Below are 23,029 nucleotides of genomic sequence, written 5' to 3'. Positions count from 1 at the left end.
CAACACAAAATGAAGCTGCTATTGGTTCCAAATTTCATATATATGCTTTTTTAGGAATAATAAGCAATTGTGTATTACATATTTTATTTATCACAACTCACATTGAAATGTGATTCCTTCTTCTCTGACATGAACAAAATTTACAAAGATAATCTTAGCAGTATTTTCGATTGTTTTGACAATTTTATCTTGTCTAATTCAATGTTCAGATTATAAAGAACCGCAGAATAATAATGAGATCTGATGGTATTCTTGAGTTTCAAGATGTGACGACAGTCTAATAAGTTACACTTTTCAACTTATAAGTGATGGTGTTCCTGATTTCTTACACAGTCTAGCTAGCATGGCAGCCATTTGCAATAATGAATTAACTCCTTCAGCAATCCTCATATGTGTATAACCTATTTCCTGAAATGAAAAAAATGGTGCTATAAAAATATTCATATTTAATCTATATCTTAACAATATTAATAAGACATTCTGACTTTTAAGTTACAAATATGAAAATTTGTACCAGAAGAATTCTATCTGAATGAAAATGCCAAACAGCTCAAATAGAATGAAGATGTTTTGCCTTTATTTTGCCTTTATTTTGGTATTTCCTTTTCAGAAGATTATCCTAACCAAATTCTATTTTTGTTGGTTTTTTTTGCCGATTCAATGCATTACCTTAAACAGGTTGCACAGTTCACAACAAAACTGTCTCTGTGTACAAAATATTCTTGCAAGGGATATTTTATAGCATTATACATAAAATTATAAATAAGTAAGAGGATAACACAAAAATTCCCATTTGATAGTATTGCAAATTAAAGAAAAGGGACAAATATTGTACAGTACTGTAACAGAAGCCCTTTTCACAAAAAATCTTAAGTGTAAAATTTATCGTAAGTCTAAAATATTCCTTAACAATTCAACTCAATATTGTTATTGTAAGAGTAATTTTACACTTAAGATTTTTCTGTGAAAAGGGCTACTGGATTTTCATTGCCCATGAATTCGAGTGTCTAATAATTTCAAGGTAACTCCAACAAGAATGTGTCAAAAGTACAGGATGCCCCACTCGCATAATTATTTTCCATGTTCAATGATTATGGACCTTGAAATTGGATAAAAAATCTAATTTGGCATTTAAAGTAGAAAGATCATACAATAGGGAACAAGTGTACTAAGATTCAAGTTGATTGGACTTCAGCTTCATTAAAAACTACCTTGACCAAAAACTTTAACCTGAAACTCGCACTTTCATTTTCTATGTTCAGTGGACCGTGAAATTAGGGTCAAAAGTCTAATTTGGTTTTAAAATTAGAAAGACCATATCATAAGGAACATGTGTACTAAGTTTCAAGTTGATTGGACTTCAGCTTCATCAAAAACTACCTTGACAAAAAACTTTAACCTGAAGTGGGAGGAACAGACAGACGAACGAACAGACAGACGGACAGACCAGAAAACATAATGCCCCTCTACTATGGTAGGTGGGGCATAACAATAGTCAATGTTCTCTTATGAAGCCTTAGTTTTGTTTAACAATATAAAATATCAAAGAGCAGATTGCTCTGAGGGATACAATTGCCATTGTTTTCATTGACACATGTATACATGTAGCTGGATAATATTATTTTCAAAACTAATTCAACTGCACATGTAAAATAGTTACAAAATAGCCAATCCTGGTTAAAAGTGTATGAACAATGTACTTAGGCCTATTATGTTTTATTTTTGTACTATCAATTCCAAGTTTACTTTCCACAGCAGTCACTGAGACTCAGAGTGAGAGAAGTATTTCACTTCGTATCTTATCACCTATTTTCCTACGTTAATTCTAGGAGGAACCCCATTCCTAACCCTTTAAATATTTAATTTCCTTTGGGTCAGTGATCATGACTCCTTTCCGTACACATTCCTCGGTTTAAATTGCGATCGTTTTTAATATAATACGACGTTCATCGTCAGAACGAGTTAATTTTTCTCAACGTGTTGTTGATTCAGGATTCACGGAAGTGACTTCCGGAAGGGAGACAACTCGAAATGATAATATGGAAGACTCCATTTCGCCTGAAGGGGTGTTGAAAGTAGAACTTTACGATGTGGACTACATTTATTTTAATTCAAATGATGCATATGATTTAAAATTATGCAACAACAATAACCCTCAATAGCAGACATACATAGAAAGGATTCCATGAGTTATAAATGAATCAATCGAGTGGGGAATCCAGAGCTGCCATTTAACCTAGTACCCCTTGAAAACTAAACGCATGTGCATAATTACCTAAACAAACCCTGTAGTAAGAATGTATATTAAACCTAAATGGTTCTCTATTTTTTATGGAAGTACAATATCAAATATCAGTTTAATAATGGTGACATATAAGTAAAACCCCACTTCAGTTCTTATATGACAGAAATAGATTTATCGGAATTCAGAGAACTCTCACATTTTTATCACAACTGGGGAATTCCCTCTGACGTGTTTCTAAATTTATAAAAACACTAAATATATTAATACTGCTTGATTCTGATTTTCCGTGTTGTTAAAAACACGCATATAAGTCAAGGGAAATATCAAACATGAAGCCTATGAAAAGAACATTATAGTTCAATCCCTTTGTTTGTTTTTACCTTTTAAACCAAGACAATCATAAGAATCTGAGATGGTCCTTAATGTTTAGAATAAACGGTTGACGTGAGGGCATTGTCCTGAGCCACTGGTAAAGTCTACAGATTGCTTGAAAGCAATCGTATCCCAAAAATAAACAAAAATTATTCAATCATCAATACCGTCTTTAGAAGTTGTTATCAGATTAAGTTGCTAGTTGTGTAATAAAGGTGTAATATTTGGCTTGTTACCTTTACTCCTTAATCATGTTAATAGGATTACTGAATGGATAACTGGTGTTGTTTTAACAGTTTGACAGTTCAATTGAACTAACGTAAGGTGAATGCATGAACAATATAGTAGTATAATCTGGGGGTATTTTATTTAATGTTTTGTTTTTTCATGTAAGCCTAGTGTGTAATCTCGTGTATTATTTTTTCATGAATTCATACCTACCAAGCATTTGTGAAAACAACATATCACAACAAAAGTACAATATAGTTTAAGAAAAGTATTCAAATTTTAAAAACTTTAACCACAGAGTGAATGTAATGTTTCCCCGCAGAAAAACTAAGTCCATTTTATATATAAAATATAGAAAAAATGGAATTTTATTTTTACAAAATTTACCTCTGGATACTATCTTATGATCCTAAACAAGCTTCTGTCCAAGTTTGGTAGAAATTCAGAATAGTTTAAGAAAATTATTAAAATTTCAAAAACTTTAACCACAGAGTGAATATTTGTGGACGCCGCCGATGCGACACCGATGACAACGGAATGTAGGATCGCTTAGTCTCGCTTTTTCGACTAAAGTTGAAGGCTCGACAAAAATGTCAGTATTCACTTCAGAAGCTAACAAAACCTTTCAATAGACTTATTAAGAAGGGATATAGTTACGATACTGTTGTCAGGTCATTAAAGATTGCATATTTTGGTGTTAATATTGATTCACTCATAGGGTCTTTGCATCAGGACTAAACACATTTATTTAAAAACCAGTTGATGGCATGACACATGTTATGTTCTTCTCCTATATGTTATGATGGTATGATACTAAATCCCTAATGGGAAGGATTGTGCCTGATATTCATATGATGAAGACATAATTTCAATCAGTTTAATTGAAGTCTGAAGCTGGCATGTCAGTTAACTGCTTGTAGTCTGTTGTTATTTATGTATTATTGTCATTTTGTTTATTTTCTTTGGGTACATCTTCTTACATCAGACTCGGACTTCTATTGAACTGAATTTTAATGTAAGTATTGTTCTGCATTTACTTTTCTACATTGGCAAGAGGTATAGGGGGGGGGGACGAGATCTCATAAACATGTTTTTTTTGCGCCTGCCCCAAGTCAGGAGCCTCTGGCCTTTGTCAGCCTTGTATTATTTTTAATTTTAGTTTCTTTTGTACAAATTAGAGTTTAGTATGGCGTTCATTATCACTGAACTAGTATATATATATTTGTTTAGGGGCCAGCTGAAGTACCCTCCGGTGCAGGAATTTCTCACTGCATTGAAGACCTGTTGGCGACCTTCTGCTGTTGTCTGTTCTATAGTCGGGTTGTTGTCTCTTTGACACATTCCCCATTTCCATTCTCAATTTAAATGTACAAAGAAACAACGTCTGTAATAACACCTTTAAGTTCTGACAGTTATTTTCATATTTTGAAACACATTCCAGGCAACATACTTTCAAATTTCTACTGTTTGTTTTGTTGTTTAGATCACATTTGATTTAAACATGTTAACATTAGGACCATTCCATTAATAAACATTTGGGAGGATAGGAAGGAAGGTTTAATTATTGAATGTGGGTCATGGGTCTTTTTTCAGTGTGAGTCTATTTCCATTATGCAAACTTATCTAAAATTTGATCTTGGTTGTAGGGATATTTTAAAAGTCCCTTCCTACCCTCCCATATACATTTTAATGGAATAGCCCTTATTATTTGTGTCATTTTTAGTGAAACAACATATTATAGGTACAGTCACTACTGGTTTGTTGGATAACTTCATAATGAATAAATTTGTTTAGCAGAATTGATTAAAAATTGTTGAATATTTTCACCTTTTTGGGATTATTTTAGCAATTCGTCAATATTACCTAAATTTAAATTGTTATAAATACCGCAAAAAAGAGATAACTCTGTCAGAATTCCTATAATAACAGTGTGTGTGTTATTTTCTCTTATAACTTGTTTAAACTATACCCTTGACTGTTGGACAATGTATAAATTCTAACTTGAGAAGCTCTGGCATGCTACCATTCTTACCTTTATAAATTCTAATTTGAGAAACTCTGGCATGCTACCATTCTTACCTTTATAAATTATAATTTGAGACACTCTGGCATGCTACCATTCTTATCTTTATAAATTCTAATTTGAGAAACTCTGGCATGCTATCATTCATGATTCTTACCTTTATAAATTCTAATTTGAGAAACTCTGGCATGCTACCATTCTTACCTTTATAAATTCTAATTCGTGAAACTCTGGCATACTACCATTCTTACCTTTATAAATTCTAACTTGAGAAACTCTGCCATGCTGTAATTCTTACCTTTATAAATTTTAATTTGAGAAATTCTGGCATGCTGTAATTCTTACCTTTATAAATTCTAGCTTGAGAAACTCTGGCATGCTGTGATTCTTACAGACTCTGAACACAATAGTGATGATATCTTCAGGAGAATAGCCAAGTCTCCATAAATGTGCCATTGTTTTGTAAGCTTCATCTATGTTACCATTGACACAATGTTGTAACATGTCTTTGATAAGAACAGGATGGGGTTCATCACAAACCTGTAAAAAGACATGATTTATAACTAACATTGAAGTCACAAAGTGTATAATATAGATTCTTCTAACAATCAGTAGGGTATCAGATACAGGAGCTATTACCAATGAGAACTGCAGAAATCCAAAAATTATCAATTTTTATAAATGCATGGTAGGTCTAAGGAGAGGCAGCGGTGGATTTGCAAATGAGTGTTTTGCAAATTAAAAGTGTCCAGTGTTTTGTAAATGGATATGGAAATGCATAATTAGGATTTATCATTTCCTACTGTTTAACTGGTTTCAGTTGGGACTATTAGAACCTCCTTTTGAAGTTCTGTATACCTAAATTTTTCATAGATACTTTATTACATGTTTAAAGCCCTTTCTAGTCATCTATATATGCATTGATTTATTTTTGCAATTTTTCTTTGATGTTTTTCTTAGGAAGACTATTTGCAACAATTTTTATGCACAATATTTTTGCCTTGTAAAAGTCACAAAAATAATTACTTTGCTGAAAAAAATTTGTTCTACAGAATTTTGAAATCGTCAATCTTTGATTTCAATTTTCTCAGTTTAAAATTTTTACTCAATAAAGCAAGATTTTCCTGTAGTAGACAGACACTTCCCCTCTGAATTATCATTTTCTGGAAAGTTGAAGGTTAAGAATGTCTGAAGTATCTAAATATTGATAACCTTGGGGTTTTCTTTCAGACACATCATCAAAAGCAAATAGTGAAACCTGTATAAACCAAACCTAATACTGTGGATTCATAAATTTTCATTTTACCAATTTTCGTGGAGTTCGTGGTTACAGGTGAACCACTGAATTAAATGTTCAACGAATGACAAATTTTCTACAGACTTGTATGTAGACTTCATCAAAACCACGAAATTAAATATCCACGAACATGCAAGCTTTCCCTTATCCACGAAAATTGGTACCCTTAAAAATAAATGAATCCACAGTATGGACTTACGCTTTTGTTTGGTTTAATCAGGTTCAGTACAGATGCAATTTGATACGACTGGAGTTTAGAACATGTATGGTATGAGGGATATTCTTGCTGTGTTGAAGACCCATTGGTGGCCTTTGGCTGTTTTCTGCTCTTTGGTTGGATTGTTGTCTCTTTGACACATTCTCAATTTTATGTAGACAAGTTTTAGGTTTTTGCATTGAAGATTCTGTTTGATAGGTTTTACTGAACAAGTTATGGTTCATCATCTTGAAGAAATTAAATAGATCTGTCATAAATCACTTACCTTGAAAACATTTTCACTATTTACATGACCAAACCCTTGAAACGTTGATTGCAAATTGTTTAATGCCTGTAAAGATATAAACATGAAAATTTTATTTTCTTAACAGTTGTTGATTTTTGCTATTAATCACCATCTACTCAGTTCATTGAAATTAATTTTGCTGCTCCAAATGAGCTTTTTACTGCATGTAAAACAAATGTCACTCAAAAAGGAGCAATATATTTTCTATAATGTATGTTATCCTGTAATTTAGTGGTTGTCTTTGGTTCATGTTTGTCATATTTGTTTTTCTTGAATTGCATGAAGTATTCTCTTTGTAATTGTTTCACATTTTTCATGTCAGTGCCTTTTACAGCTGACTTTAAAGTATGAGCTTTTCTCATTGTTGAAGGCTGTACATGAACAGTTTCTTGATTGCTTTTATCTTTGTTATTTGACTTCTGATGGATAGTCTCACTGGCAATCATACCACATCTCCTTATTTTTGTATTGTAATGAGTAGACATCTACATAAATATATCAGCATGAATCCCCCACAAACTTGTTAGGTCTAAATAAACTCATAGATACCAGGACTAAATTTCGTATATACGCCAGACACGCGTTTCATCTACAAAAGACTCATCAGTGACGCTCGAATCCAAAAAAGTTAAAAAGGCCAAATAAAGTACGAAGTTGAAGAGCATTGAGGACCAAAATTTCTAAATGTTTTGCCAAATCCAGCTAAGGTAATCTATGCCTGAGGTAGAAAAGCCTTAGTATTTCAAAAATTCTAACTTTTGTAAACAGTTAATTTATAAATATAACCATATCAATGATAATTTATGTCAGCACAAACGTTCTGACTACTGGGCTGGTGATACCCTCGGGGAAATAAATCTCCACCAGCAGTGGCATGTGGGAGAGTATGATGGGACTTTCAAAATATTCATACAACCAAGAACCATTAAGATTATTTTGCATAATGGTAATAGATGCATATACTGAAAAAAACACCAATGACCAATATTCAATGATTAAAACTTCTCTTCCTACCCTCCCACATACATTTTAATGGAATAGCCCTTATAATTTCTTGGTTTTTCATGTGATTAAACTCTTGATCAGCTATTATCTAAAAGCTGAAGATACAGTAACATATAGACAATGCCAAAAATAAATAATTCATAAGTTGGTCAAAGACGGAATCCCTTGACTTAAAGCATATTGTCTTCAATACACAAAACAAACTTTTGAATTACAAGCATGAGCATCTCTTTAAAATTGTGTGGCTTGTAAATATAAACAAAAGAAGTGGTATGATTGCCATGGGACAACTCTCCAAAAGAGACCTCTTTTCAGGAAAATTTTACTAGTCCAACTACATTTTTAATGGCTCACAAGATGGGGCTTTTGGTTAGTTGTTAAGACTTCATACACTTGATAATATAGGACAAGAAATGTTACTCTAAAGGAAACAAGTGATATACAATCGTAAATTCATTGAAACCTTAACAAAGAAATAATAATATTTGTTTAGTACTTCATTCATCAGTTAATACAGCACATTCTATTTTACAAAGAAAACCTCACCTGTCTCATATCACCCTGTGCTGTAAACACAATGGCTTCTAATCCATCATCAGTATAGCTGACTTTTTCTTCTTCACACACTTCTAATAATCTTTTAAGCACTTGTTGGTCTGTTAGTTTGGAATATCTGAGAACTGCACATCTGGACTGTATTGGTTCTGTAATTGTCAACCATAGTAGTGTTAAGCATTGCAAAACAACCATCAAAAACAATTGCCGAGCTGATGTTCATGAGTCTTTTAATACAGAAACTTTCTTGCATTCTCTTAAAATTTTCTGTAATTACATAGAAACTGTAACTATTTGTGGGGGATCTATTTTTTTTGGTTTTTGTTCCGCTTAATCACAAATTACAAAATACAGTAAGTGATAACCTTATACAAGAATCTGTTAAATACTTGAAGATGCAAGTAATTTTTTCTTGTATATATAAATTAATTTATCAGACTTGAAATTAATTTTAAAATTCTTGAATTATCTCCCCTTATCATGATTATGCTTTTACAATAAACATGAGTCAACAAAACATGCTGCAATTTTTTTACTGGTTTCCAAACTTAACTTTGAATTAAGAGTTCAACCTTTAACCTCAAGAACAAACTAGAGGCTCTAAAGAGCCTGTGTCGCTCACCTTGGTCTATGTGCATATTAAACAAAGGACACAAATGGATTCATGACAAAATTGTATTTTGGTGATGGTGATGTGTTTGAAGTTCTTAGTTTACTGAACGATTTTGCTTCTTACAATTATATCTATAATGAACTTTGCCCATTAGTAACAGAGAACTATATTTGGTAAAAATTTACATATATTTACCAAATTAATGAAAATTGTTAAAAATTGACTATAAAGGGCAATAACTCCTTAAGGGGTCAATTGACCATTTAGGTCATGTTGACTTATTTGTAGATCTTACTTTGCTGAACATTATTGCTGTTTACAGTTTATCGCTATCTATAATAGTATTCAAGATAACCAAAAACGGCAAAATTTCTTTAAAAATTACCAATTGGAGGGCAGCAACCCAACAACCAGTTGTCCAATTCATCTGAAAAATTCAGGGCAGATAGATATTGACTTGATTAACAATTTAACTTCTTGTCAGATTTGCTGTAGATGCTTTGAATTCATAGTTATAAGCCAAAAACTGCATTTTACCCCTATGTTCTATTTTTAGCCGTGGCGGCCATCTTGGTTGAATGGCCAGATCATCAGACACATTTTTCAAACTAGATACCCCAAAGATGATTGTGGCCTAGTAGTTTCAGTGGAGATTTTGTAAAAGATTACTTAGATTTATGAAAAATGGTTAAAGATTGACTATAAAGGGCAATAACTCCTAAAGGGGTCAACTGACCATTTTGGTCATGTTGACTTATTTGTAGATCTTACTTTGCTGAACATTATTGCTGTTTACAATTTATCTCTATCTATAATAATATTCAAGATAATAACCAAAAACAGCAAAATTTCCTCAAAATTACCAATGCAGGGGCAGCAACCCAACAACCGATTGACTGATTCATCTGAAAATTTCAGGGCAGATAGATCTTGACCTGATAAACATTTTTATCCCGTCAGATTTCCTCAAAATGCTTTGGTTTTTGAGTTATAAGCCAAAAACTGCATTTTATCCCTTTGTTCTATTTTTAGCTGTGGCGGCCATCTTGGTTGGTTGACCAGTTCACGCCACACATTTTTTAAACTAGATACCCCAAAGATGATTGTGGCCAAGTTTGGATTAATTTGGCCCAGTAGTTTCAGAGGAGAAGATTTTTGTAAAAGATTACTTATTAACGAAAAATGGTTAAAAATTGACTATAAAGGGCAATAACTCCTAAACGGGTCAACTGACCATTTTGGTCATGTTGACTTATTTGTAGATCTTACTTTGCTGAACATTATTGCTGTTTACAGTTTATCTCTATCTATAATAATATTCAAGATAATAACCAAAAAACAGCAAAATTTCCTCAAAATTACCAATTCAGGGGCAGCAACCCAACAACCGATTGACCGATTCATCTGAAAATTTCAGGGCAGATAGATCTTGACCTGATAAACATTTTTATCCCGTCAGATTTCCTCAAAATGCTTTGGTTTTTTGAGTTATAAGCCAAAAACTGCATTTCACCCCTATGTTCTATTTTTAGCGGTGGCGGCCATCTTGGTTGGTTGACCAGGTCACGCCACACATTTTTTAAACTAGATACCCCAAAGATGATTGTGGCCAAGTTTGGATTAATTTGGCCCAGTAGTTTCAGAGGAGAAGATTTTTGTAAAAGATTAATTTAATTTATGAAAAATGGTTAAAATTGACTATAAAGGGCAATAACTCCTAAACGGGTCAACTGACCATTTTGGTCATGTTGACTTATTTGTAGATCTTACTTTGCTGAACATTTTTGCTGTTTACTGTTTATCTCTATCTATAATAATATTCAAGATAATAACCAAAAACAGCAAAATTTCCTCAAAATTACCAATTCAGGGGCAGCAACCCAACAACCGATTGACTGATTCATCTGAAAATTTCAGGGCAGATAGATCTTGACCTGATAAACATTTTTATCCCGTCAGATTTCCTCAAAATGCTTTGGTTTTTGAGTTATAAGCCAAAAACTGCATTTTACCCCTATGTTCTATTTTTAGCGGTGGCGGCCATCTTGGTTGGTTGACCAGGTCACGCCACACATTTTTTAAACTAGATACCCCAAAGATGATTGTGGCCAAGTTTGGATTAATTTGGCCCAGTAGTTTCAGAGGAGAAGATTTTTGTAAAAGATTAATTTAATTTATGAAAAATGGTTAAAAATTGACTATAAAGGGCAATAACTCCTAAACGGGTCAACTGACCATTTTGGTCATGTTGACTTATTTGTAGATCTTACTTTGCTGAACATTATTGCTGTTTACAGTTTATCTCTATCTATAATAATATTCAAGATAATAACCAAAAACAGCAAAATTTCCTCAAAATTACCAATTCAGGGGCAGCAACCCAACAACCGATTGACTGATTCATCTGAAAATTTCAGGGCAGATAGATCTTGACCTGATAAACATTTTTATCCCGTCAGATTTCCTCAAAATGCTTTGGTTTTTGAGTTATAAGCCAAAAACTGCATTTTATCCCTTTGTTCTATTTTTAGCCGTGGCGGCCATCTTGGTTGGTTGACCAGGTCACGCCACACATTTTTTAAACTAGATACCCCAAAGATGATTGTGGCCAAGTTTGGATTAATTTGGCCCAGTAGTTTCAGAGGAGAAGATTTTTGTAAAAGATTACTTATTAACGAAAAATGGTTAAAAATTGACTATAAAGGGCAATAACTCCTAAACGGGTCAACTGACCATTTTGGTCATGTTGACTTATTTGTAGATCTTACTTTGCTGAACATTATTGCTGTTTACAGTTTATCTCTATCTATAATAATATTCAAGATAATAACCAAAAACAGCAAAATTTCCTCAAAATTACCAATTCAGGGGCAGCAAGCCAACAACCGATTGACCGATTCATCTGAAAATTTCAGGGCAGATAGATCTTGACCTGATAAACATTTTTATCCCGTCAGATTTCCTCAAAATGCTTTGGTTTTTTGAGTTATAAGCCAAAAACTGCATTTTACCCCTATGTTCTATTTTTAGTGGTGGCGGCCATCTTGGTTGGTTGACCAGGTCACGCCACACATTTTTTAAACTAGATACCCCAAAGATGATTGTGGCCAAGTTTGGATTAATTTGGCCCAGTAGTTTCAGAGGAGAAGATTTTTGTAAAAGATTAATTTAATTTATGAAAAATGGTTAAAATTGACTATAAAGGGCAATAACTCCTAAACGGGTCAACTGACCATTTTGGTCATGTTGACTTATTTGTAGATCTTACTTTGCTGAACATTATTGCTGTTTACAGTTTATCTCTATCTATAATAATATTCAAGATAATAACCAAAAACAGCAAAATTTCCTCAAAATTACCAATTCAGGGGCAGCAACCCAACAACCGATTGACCGATTCATCTGAAAATTTCAGGGCAGATAGATCTTGACCTGATAAACATTTTTATCCCGTCAGATTTCCTCAAAATGCTTTGGTTTTTTGAGTTATAAGCCAAAAACTGCATTTTACCCCTATGTTCTATTTTTAGCGGTGGCGGCCATCTTGGTTGGTTGACCAGGTCACGCCACACATTTTTTAAACTAGATACCCCAAAGATGATTGTGGCCAAGTTTGGATTAATTTGGCCCAGTAGTTTCAGAGGAGAAGATTTTTGTAAAAGATTAATTTAATTTATGAAAAATGGTTAAAATTGACTATAAAGGGCAATAACTCCTAAACGGGTCAACTGACCATTTTGGTCATGTTGACTTATTTGTAGATCTTACTTTGCTGAACATTATTGCTGTTTACAGTTTATCTCTATCTATAATAATATTCAAGATAATAACCAAAAACAGCAAAATTTCCTCAAAATTACCAATTCAGGGGCAGCAACCCAACAACCGATTGACTGATTCATCTGAAAATTTCAGGGCAGATAGATCTTGACCTGATAAACATTTTTATCCCGTCAGATTTCCTCAAAATGCTTTGGTTTTTGAGTTATAAGCCAAAAACTGCATTTTATCCCTTTGTTCTATTTTTAGCCGTGGCGGCCATCTTGGTTGGTTGACCAGGTCACGCCACACATTTTTTAAACTAGATACCCCAAAGATGATTGTGGCCAAGTTTGGATTAATTTGGCCCAGTAGTTTCAGAGGAGAAGATTTTTGTAAAAGATTACTTATTAACGAAAAATGGTTAAAAATTGACTATAAAGGGCAATAACTCCTAAACGGGTCAACTGACCATTTTGGTCATGTTGACTTATTTGTAGATCTTACTTTGCTGAACATTATTGCTGTTTACAGTTTATCTCTATCTATAATAATATTCAAGATAATAACCAAAAACAGCAAAATTTCCTCAAAATTACCAATTCAGGGGCAGCAACCCAACAACCGATTGACCGATTCATCTGAAAATTTCAGGGCAGATAGATCTTGACCTGATAAACATTTTTACCCCATGTCAGATTTGCTCTAAATGCTTTGGTTTTTGAGTTATAAGCCAAAAACTGCATTTTACCCCTATGTTCTATTTTTAGCCGTGGCGGCCATCTTGGTTGGTTGACCGGGTCACGCCACACATTTTTTAAACTAGATACCCCAATGATGATTGTGGCCAAGTTTGGTTTGATTTGGCCCAGTAGTTTCAGAGGAGAAGATTTTTGTAAAAGTTAACGACGACGGACGACGACGGACGACGGACGCCAAGTGATGAGAAAAGCTCACTTGGCCCTTTGGGCCAGGTGAGCTAAAAAGAGGAATCTTTATGCCTATGGGAGATAACTCTACATCCAAAAACTTCTACCTGGATATTTTTATCACTGTTCAGAATTTAACATACTAAAACTATGATATTATTTTGGAGTTAACTTCAAATAAATCTATTTTTCCAATCCATATGATAGATATGATATACATGTATTACCAATAATCTTATCTGAAGCATTACAAGCTAAGGCAAATCTGGTTGTTTTTGAGTAAATTTCCATTGTTCTTCTCAAAGCCTGTTGGGCACCATCTGTCATACTGCAAACATATAACAACATATTTTTAATTTTAGTTTCTTGTGTATAATTCGGAGTTTAGTATGACGTCCATTATCACTCTACTAGTATACATATTTTTTAAAGGGGCCAGCTGAAGGATACCTAGGGGTGCAGGAGTTTCTCGCTACATTGAAGACCCATTGGTGGCCTTCGGTTGTTGTAAGCTCTATGGTCGGGTTGTTGTCGCTTTGACACATTCCCCATTTTCTTTTTCAATTTTATATATATGCTTTTTTAAGTCTTACTTAAATAAACAAGAACATTTTTAGGTGTTTATCATAAATACAAGGACTTTGTTTAAATCACCTGTCACTTTTTTCAAAATTTTAAAATATCTGAATGCTGAATGTCCTTAATGTGTTCCAGTTTTATCATGTTTATCATATTATAACAACTGTTTGAAAAAAATAGGGTCAAAATGTATCAGGGCTATTCCAGAAAAAAATGTAGGGGGTTGGAAGGCACATTGTATTAATCAGAGCAACTTTTCACACTATAATGCACTATAATTCTCAATTACAATTGTCTGGGTGGCGGGTGCTGACAAAAATTGCCTTCCAACCCCCCCATACATTTTTTTTCTGGAATAGCCCTCAGTTAAGATGAGCCAAATCAAGAACTTTTTTCTTTTATTTATCAACATTGTAAACCTACATAGTACACGTGGATCATACCAAAGCAATAAATGTAGGTATTTCCAACTCTTAAAAATTTTCCATGAGGAAATACAACAATTATTTTTACTTTATTGTATACAAGCCACCAACTTTTATATGGTACAGTCGATTCCACTTAATTGCATACCGCTTAATAGCATAATTCAGTTAATTGCATAGTTTTCTCCTGCACAAAACCATTTCCCATTCATCTAATGTTAATTTGTCCGGTTATATGCATAGCTCTACAAGTGGCCTTTCGGTTTATTGCATAGAAAATTATTGCCGTCTAGATATGCTTAGTTAAAACTGACGAGATTTTTGACCGGAAACGGCAATTTGGTAAGTATAATTTTCTTGAATGCATCCTTATTTTCGTTATTATTTCATATTTACTTTTGTGTTATTAAAATAAAGTTTTAAAACAGTTTCTTTCATGTTTATATTATGGAATTTGATTTAAAAATAAACCTCGATGTCTACACAGGTAAAGTTTCCCATGTTCTATTTTAAGCCTCAAGGTCATAAAAATGTCAAACAGATAATTGTTGTAAAAACACTGACCATTCTATCTCAAACATGAAAGGGTGTTAATAATTGATTAGATTTAAACAATTGTCCATAGATTACATTTGGGGTTAATTTTAAAAACAATAACTCCTGCTAATTATCGATCATGACATAACCAATGTGAACTCTAGATAGTAATTGGGTTTGGGGTAATCTGTATATTAATGTTAAATATTGTAGGGCATTTATATATGGTTAAAGAATTTTATACATCAATCATTTATTTTTGATATTTTCTGAAAAGAGCATTCACTTTTAATTATTATATTTTCTCACTTTCAACACTTGTGTCCAGCAAATAACCCGTACAGTGCCCCATTTACTGCTTTGCATATACGAAACTAACGAGGTGTTACTTCACTTTCCAACTGCATATCAAAGGCAATTCATTACACATCTATTGATAAAATAGTTATAAACTGTGAAGTATTGTTTAAAAGTTTATTTTAATCAAAGCATAGCAATGTACATTGTACATATGGGTCATAGAAACAAATCTATTTTTAGAACAGTTTATTTTCGTATCCCAGGTAAAGGAAAAGTCAGAACGCAAATAAACTAAAACAAAATGTGTTTATAATCTTTATTTAAAGAAACACATATGACACTAGACATATAAATTTTATTAGAATAAATCAACATTCAGTATGTTGTATGTGGATTACAGGCGTTCATCTTTCTTCAAGGGTTTCCTGATCTGTTCTATCGATGTTATTTGACTCTGTCATTTGGCATTTCGGATATAAGCATACTCCGCTTTATTGCATAATTTTGTCTGACAAATAGGCTATGCAAATAACCGGAATCTACTGTATTGTTTTATGACCTGTAACAGTGGAAAGACAAGTAGGAATGTACATTGAACACAAAACCGTTTGAATGTTGTTAAAGAACTGTATTATATACACTTAAAACAAGATGAGTTTGAATTAAATCTTTATTATTACAAACTTTTTTCTCTTGGGTTAATTTTCTGTTTCCGTACAATATGTCTTACCTGTCTGCCTCATCCAGAATTACTATTTTATGGCGACCTTTAGGCAAGGTTACTTTCTGTTGAGCAAACATTTTTATTTTGTTCCTCACCACATCAATTCCTCTGTAAAATAAGAAATAAGTATATATAATCAAATATCAGATTGCTCTGAGGGATACGATAGCCATTGTTTTCATTGACACATAATGTAGCTGGATAATATTATTTTCACAACTAATTCAACTGCACTTGGAAAATGTAATTTACGTAATCTGTATAGTTACAAAATAGCCAATCCTGGTTAAAAGTTTATGAACAATGTACTTAGGCCTACCAGTATTGTGTTTTATTTTTGTACTATCAAATCCAAGTTTACTTTCCACAGCAGTCACTGAGACTCAGAGTGAGAGAAGTATTTCACTTCGTATCTTGTCACCTATTTTCCCTACGTTAATTCTAGGAGGAACCCCATTCCTAACTCTTTAAAAATTAATTTCCTTTGGGTCAGTGATCATGACTCCTTTCTGTACACATTCCTTGGTTTAAATTGCGATCGTTTTTAATATAATACGATGTTTATCGACAGAACGAGTTAATTTTTCTCAACGTGTTCCGTTGTTTTGATTCAGAATTCACTGAAGTGACTTCCGGAAGGGAGACAACTCGAAACGATAATATGGAAGACTCCATTTCGCCTGAAGGGGTGTTGAAAGTAAACCTTTACGATGTGGACTACATTTATTTTAATTAAGATGATGCATATGATTTAAAATTATGCAACAACAATAACCCTCAATAGCAGACATACATAGAAAGGATCCCATGAGTTATAAATTACTCAATTGAGTGGGGAATCCAGAGAAAGCATTTAACCTAGTACCCCTTGAAGTCAAGAAAACTATACGCATGTGCATAATTACCTAAACAAACCCTGTAGTAAAAACGTATATTAAACCTAAATGGTTCTCTATTTTTTTTTACGGAAGTACAATATCAAATATCAGTTTAATAACGGTGACATATAAGTAAAACTCCACTTCAGTTCTTATATGACAGAAATAGATTTATCGGAATTCAGAGAACTCTCGCATTTTTATCACAACTGGGGAATTCCCTCTGACGTGTTTCTAAATTTATAAAAACACTAAACATAAATACTGCTTAATTCTGATTTTCCGTGTTGTTAAAAACATGCATATAAGTCAAGGGAAATTTCAAACATGAAGATTATGAAAAGAACATTTAATATAGGAAAGTTGTTTAAGTTCAATCCCTTTGTTTGTTTTTACCTTTTAAACCAAGACAATCATAAGAATCTGAGATGGTCCTTAATGTTTAGAATAAAACGGTTGACGTGAGGGCATTGTCCTGAGCCACTGGTATAAATAGACAATAATAGTGCATTGACTCGACATATCAACGCTATAAGGATGAGGCTTAGAAACGGGGAAATGCGAGGCTGTGCCGAGCTATTTCCCCGTTCAGGCCGAATCCTTATATCGTTGATATGTCAAGTCCATGCACTATTATTGTCTTTATACTGCAATCTAAAAAAACATTTTCAATTGTGGTTTTTAAATGCGTTAAGGTTATTTATTTGATTTAAATATTGGGGGAAATCCCCTTTAAAAAGGCCTCATATCATGCTCGCAGAGAAATATACAACACAATGAATACATTTACCTGTTGAAACCCACACTCGATGGTGAACAAAATCGTTTGAGTATGGACTAAAATATCAACCATAAGCATAAGACATAATGATTTATAGGTTGCAAACAAAAAATATAAACAAATGAAATATGTTTTTCCAATAATTGCAAAAGAAACAACGTTGAGTCGTTCCACACATTGTTGTATGCATTGGAAACAAGAACAGGTTGAAGAGGTTGTATGAATAATTAAATATTATTTCGGCAACTTCTATTTAAATATTCATGAGTAAAAGTGATATCGGGCCAGTGACTGTATATGACATAGAAATATACAGTCAACGCATTTTGACTGCTCAAAAAGAACGAGTGCAGTATAAGTCTACAGATTGCTTGAAAGCAAGCGTATCCCAAAAATTTAATAGAAAAAAATATTTAGAACATTCAATCCAACAATACACCTTATCGCTATTTGTCCACCAATACTGGATATCACACAGGTTCCTTTAAATTTTAACGTCATAAAACAAAATATACTTGCGCCACAATGGAAAAGTGACTATTGTTGACGTCAAAAGTTCAAGTGGACAGGTCAGCCGGGAATAGGGATAAGGTGTATATGGTTCGTAAATTACAATTCTGCACCAAAATATTTTTTAACTATCATTCCCAATATTCCAATATTTTGATTTTTAAACAAAGTTTTGCTAGAACTTGTATGTCTGAATAAAATTTTGATAGTCTTGGGCATTGGATAAGTACAAAAATGAAGCAAAATGTGCAGACTATTATTGTGAATTCATTATTATTCTTGGGATAAAATGTTGATGGATTTTGTAGGAAAACAAACTTAAAGATCCAGATCAATGATACAACATGTACAACTCTCTATTGTAGCCCTATAACATGTACAACTCTCTATTGTAGCCCTACAACATGTACAACTCTCTATTGTAGCCCTACAACATGTACAACTCTCTATTGTAGCCCCACAACATGTACAACTCTCTATTGTAGCCCTACAACATGCACAACTCTCTATTGTAGCCCTACAACATTCTTAGGTTACTTTCTTGTCCATTTTTAACATTAAATGACACCTAGTCAATTATGCTCCTGTCTTTAATGGTACATTTTTGCACTGAAGATGTTGAATCCATATCTACTTAAATGCGAACTCTGGTTGATGAATCTCAACAAAATCAAAGCTTTCTCTTTTAGTGTGTTTTTTGTTGTGCATATACATTTTTTGTGTCATGGATGATTACAATACCCCATATCTTTTGTTTTTGTATTATACATCATTTCTTTAATTAAGTGAGGTGAAAGATTGGGAAATGGATTGCCTTTTCAAAATCTGTTACTTTTCTCAGTTAGACAGGTTAACTCTTTGAATCACTTCCTTAGACACTAAAAGCAATCATTTACTCTTCCTTTTCTTCATAAACATTACCTTTCATTAGATGCATTTAGTTCAAGTACTGCATCTCTGAATGAGGTTCCCAACAGGGCTCTAGCTAAACATAAAATACTTGTTGTTTTTCCAGTTCCAGGAGGACCCTGCAAATAGAAATATACTGACAATGTTAAGAATTGTACTGACTGTGTAAAATCAACATGTTAATGTAAGTAACTACAAAGTAAAGTGTTTTTGAAATTTATATACCATGAGCATATTAATGGTTGTGCAAAAACAGATCTTTGGTAGGAACATGATTGTGTGTTTTTCGATAAATGACTCTATTGTATGTGTTTTTCGATAAATGACTCAATTCTATGTGTTTTTCCAAAAATGACTCTATTGTATGTGTTTTTAGATAAATGACTCTATTGTATGTGTTTTTCGATAAATGACTCAAATGTATGTATTTTTCGATAAATGACTCAATTCTATGTGTTTTTAGATAAATGACTCTATTGTATGTATTTTTCGATAAATGACTCTATTGTATGTGTTTTTAGATAAATGACTCTATTGTATGTGTTTTTAGATAAATGACTCTATTGTATGTGTTTTTAGATAAAAGACTCTATTGTATGTTTTTTTTTCTCGATAAATTACTCTATTATATGTGTTTTTAGATAAATGACTCTATTGTATGTGTTTTTATATAAATGACTCTATTGTATGTGTTTTTCAATAAATGACTCAATTGTATGTATTTTTCGATAAATGACTCAATTCTATGTGTTTTTAGATAAAAGACTCTATTGTATGTTTTTTTTTCTCGATAAATTACTCTATTATATGTGTTTTTAGATAAATGACTCTATTGTATGTGTTTTTCGATAAATGACTCAATTGTATGTATTTTTCGATAAATGACTCAATTCTATGTGTTTTTAGATAAATGACTCTATTGTATGTATTTTTCGATAAATGACTCTATTGTATATGTTATTAGATAAATGACTCTATTGTACGTGTTTTTCGATAAATGACTTCATTCTATGTGTTTTTAGATAAATGACTCTATTGTATGTGTTTTTAGATAAAAGACTCTATTGTATGTTTTTTTTTTCTCGATAAATTACTCTATTATATGTGTTTTTAGATAAATGATTCTATTGTTTGTGTTTTTAGATAAATGACTCTATTGCATGTGTTTTTCAATACATGACTCACTGATACTACCTCTACTGGCTATTAAAGCCTCACACAGTCTATCACTGATAATAACCCAATGTTTATTTTTCATACTCAGCATCCAATATATTTATATTCATCACTTAGAAATCTTAAAGCTTAAATTACCGCTATTATGATGTTTGGCACATTTCCCTCTCTAGCAAATACTTCTAGTCGACTAATTGTTTCATCATTACCAACAATGCTGTGTAGTTTGACTGGTCTGTATTTTTCAACCCTATGAAATAAATGAAATGGACTAATGGTATAAAAGAAATAGCTATACAGGCAAATTAGTCATAATTCATGTATATCATGTATATATATTCAATTGTATAGGAACAAAGTTATAGTTGGATTTGTTTACTTCAGGCCTAATAAAAATAAATATTTGTATTTCTGCAAGTCATATTTACCCTTACCATGCTTACTGTTGGCGACTACATTAAATATTTTTTTTTTATCATTTTTAAACAAGCATTAACATGATTAATAACTTATCAAGATCAAACTTTGAAATTCTAGCCAACCTGTTAAGCCAGGAGATTTCTGAATGTAATTTATCTATTGTTTACTATAGATCGACTATAATTTTAGTATCTTTTTTGCTCTGACATAAATCAAGTACTAGTTTTGGCATGTACACAAATCTGGGACACATGATTTTCTGTCTAGATGTGCCATATATATAACAAATCCAGGAGAGGTCCAGACACCTCCTGGTTACAATGGCTGATCATGAGTGCTTTCATCATTGTAAAGACTAATATTATTCTTTACTGATCATGCTGATAAAACCTATCTAAAAATGTGCTTCTCATCCATCTTTTTACTAGAAAGTGACTAACATTATCATGCATTAGATTGATAAGGTGACATGCATGTGATCCCCTAATGAGATCAAAATTTAGAAAAAATACCTTTGCTCATTTTAGTTTTTATTTGAGAGAAACCGATATCTTCTCTTCTAATGCATATATCTTCACTATGTTCACCTGACCTGGACACACAGTAATGAGGGTCATAATTAACCAGAGATGCAAACAGTTTTGTTTTCCTGTCAGACAATGGGGCCTACAGGGTACCAAGTTTTGCCAGACCCATCAAATTTCTGCCAGACCCATATTTTCACTCAAAAATCAAATAAAATTATGCTATTGAACAAACGTTAATTTTGATTTTGTTGATATTATTATCATTTAAAAATAACCTGCGATTCATAACAATTGTAGTTCATTGAATAATACATTACATAATATTGATCTGATTAAAAGTTATTCTTCACAAGAGTACTTGGAAACAAGATAGTCATTGGTAGTTTCATTCTGTTCAAATTCAAAATCTGACTCATAGTCGTACAAAGACCGCTTTACAGCTTTATCAACTTGAATAGGTGACTGGTTTGGTCTTTTACCGGGTTTCGACCCACTTACAAATTTTATCGGCCATGACATATTTCCTGAACTTATCAACTATGCTTAATAGACCTCCTTCCTAGAGAGCGAATTTCTAAAACAAAAAACATGACGGAAATACGGAGAATTGTTCGGGGCGAGATGGACAAGGTACGAAAGACTATTACTGGGCGGAAATACTGGTTCCCGGAGTTAGAAAATGCGGGGGAACAGGACATTTACTTTTATTAAAGATGATCGCAATTTTATAAACAAAATACTCTGCCGGGGCCGACGGGGATTTCAGTTTTGGCGGACCCAAGCGGACTTAAATATTGCCGGTCATCAGGTCCTGCACAGCTACGAGTTTTGCCGGACCTGCATAAATTCTGCCCCTTAGGTCCGATGGGTCCGACGATTAGTTGCATCTCTGATTAACTGTACCTTCATGTCACTGACTGTTAAAAAATCTTGCCAAATGACATCAACAGTAACTTTATAAGTGCAACAAGGTCTATATTTTTAAAAAAACGATAAAATGTTAACTTTCTTTTTAAGATGTTAAAAAATTATGATTTTGACCAATCACCTTATTTTTTTTCTAATGACAGTAAAATTTTAACCAATTTAATCTTACTATAGGCGAAAATGGCTGACGGTAAAAGGTATTGCTACCAAGGACAGGCCCTCATGACATTTTATCACTTCCACCTTTCTGGGATGCATTTAATTTGGTACAAGTTTGTTTGTGTTGTAATATTCGTAAGTAGAATGGAGCAAAGAAGAATATTTTATGTGTACTTTTCTAATCCTTCATGTACATGATGTATGGTTAGCAGCCTTGAGACTTAACTTTTGAGTCTACAAGCCAGAAGCTCAATGTTGTTTTTTTTTTATTTTAGTTGGATTCTGCTGGATTTTAGTGAAGAATTTAACAATCCCAAAAGCAATTTTGCAAGCCACTGCTGTAGGATTCGTGGTTAAGCGTTAAGACTGGGTTAGTATTCAGAGGGGAATACAGATTATCTCCAGGTACATGTTTGCGAAGATCTCAATATCAGTTATGTCTAAGATTTCATAATTTTCTGTCTTACCAAGGCATTTCATATGAAGTTTTTGGAGTAGGCTTCTGGGGAACTGCCTCTTCTATCTCCATTTCTTGTGTTTCTGCCATGACTTGTGGTTTTAAATGATAATGACAGATCTCTCAGATATATAACAATAAATTGTGTGTTAAAAAATTTGCCGCGAATTCTACCGGAAATTATCATAATC

General features: G+C 32.8%; 1 protein-coding gene across 1 annotated transcript; it reads right to left on the bottom strand.

The window, feature by feature from the left end:
- Positions 1–67: 67 nt before the first annotated feature.
- LOC143075870 (replication factor C subunit 2-like) lies at positions 68–23,029 on the bottom strand. The gene is made up of 9 exons (XM_076251453.1): positions 22,849–23,029; positions 20,487–20,598; positions 19,185–19,291; positions 16,101–16,202; positions 13,757–13,857; positions 8,220–8,377; positions 6,648–6,713; positions 5,214–5,408; positions 68–408 (listed from the first exon to the last, which is right to left on the bottom strand). The coding sequence occupies exons 1-9, from the start codon at positions 22,926–22,928 to the stop codon at positions 295–297; spliced, it is 1,035 nt and encodes a 344-aa protein (XP_076107568.1). The 5' UTR covers positions 22,929–23,029; the 3' UTR covers positions 68–294.

The sequence above is a fragment of the Mytilus galloprovincialis genome, chromosome 5 (assembly GCF_965363235.1).
Source record: "Mytilus galloprovincialis chromosome 5, xbMytGall1.hap1.1, whole genome shotgun sequence".
Taxonomy (NCBI): domain Eukaryota; kingdom Metazoa; phylum Mollusca; class Bivalvia; order Mytilida; family Mytilidae; genus Mytilus; species Mytilus galloprovincialis.
Note: the sequence above shows the minus strand (reverse complement) of the source record. Positions and strands in the feature narration are given on the sequence as shown.

What these genes read in the sequence shown, in the direction of transcription:
- LOC143075870 (XM_076251453.1), bottom strand. Translation starts at nt 22,928, where the DNA reads ATGGCAGAAACACAAGAAATGGAGATAGAAGAGGCAGTTCCCCAGAAG. An exon ending in ACTTCATATGAAATGCCTTG is followed by an intron (nt 20,599 to 22,848) that starts GTAAGACAGAAA and finishes TTTATTTCATAG; the next exon opens with GGTTGAAAAATACAGACCAG. An exon ending in ATAGTGAAAATGTTTTCAAG is followed by an intron (nt 5,409 to 6,647) that starts GTAAGTGATTTA and finishes GTCTTTTTACAG; the next exon opens with GTTTGTGATGAACCCCATCC.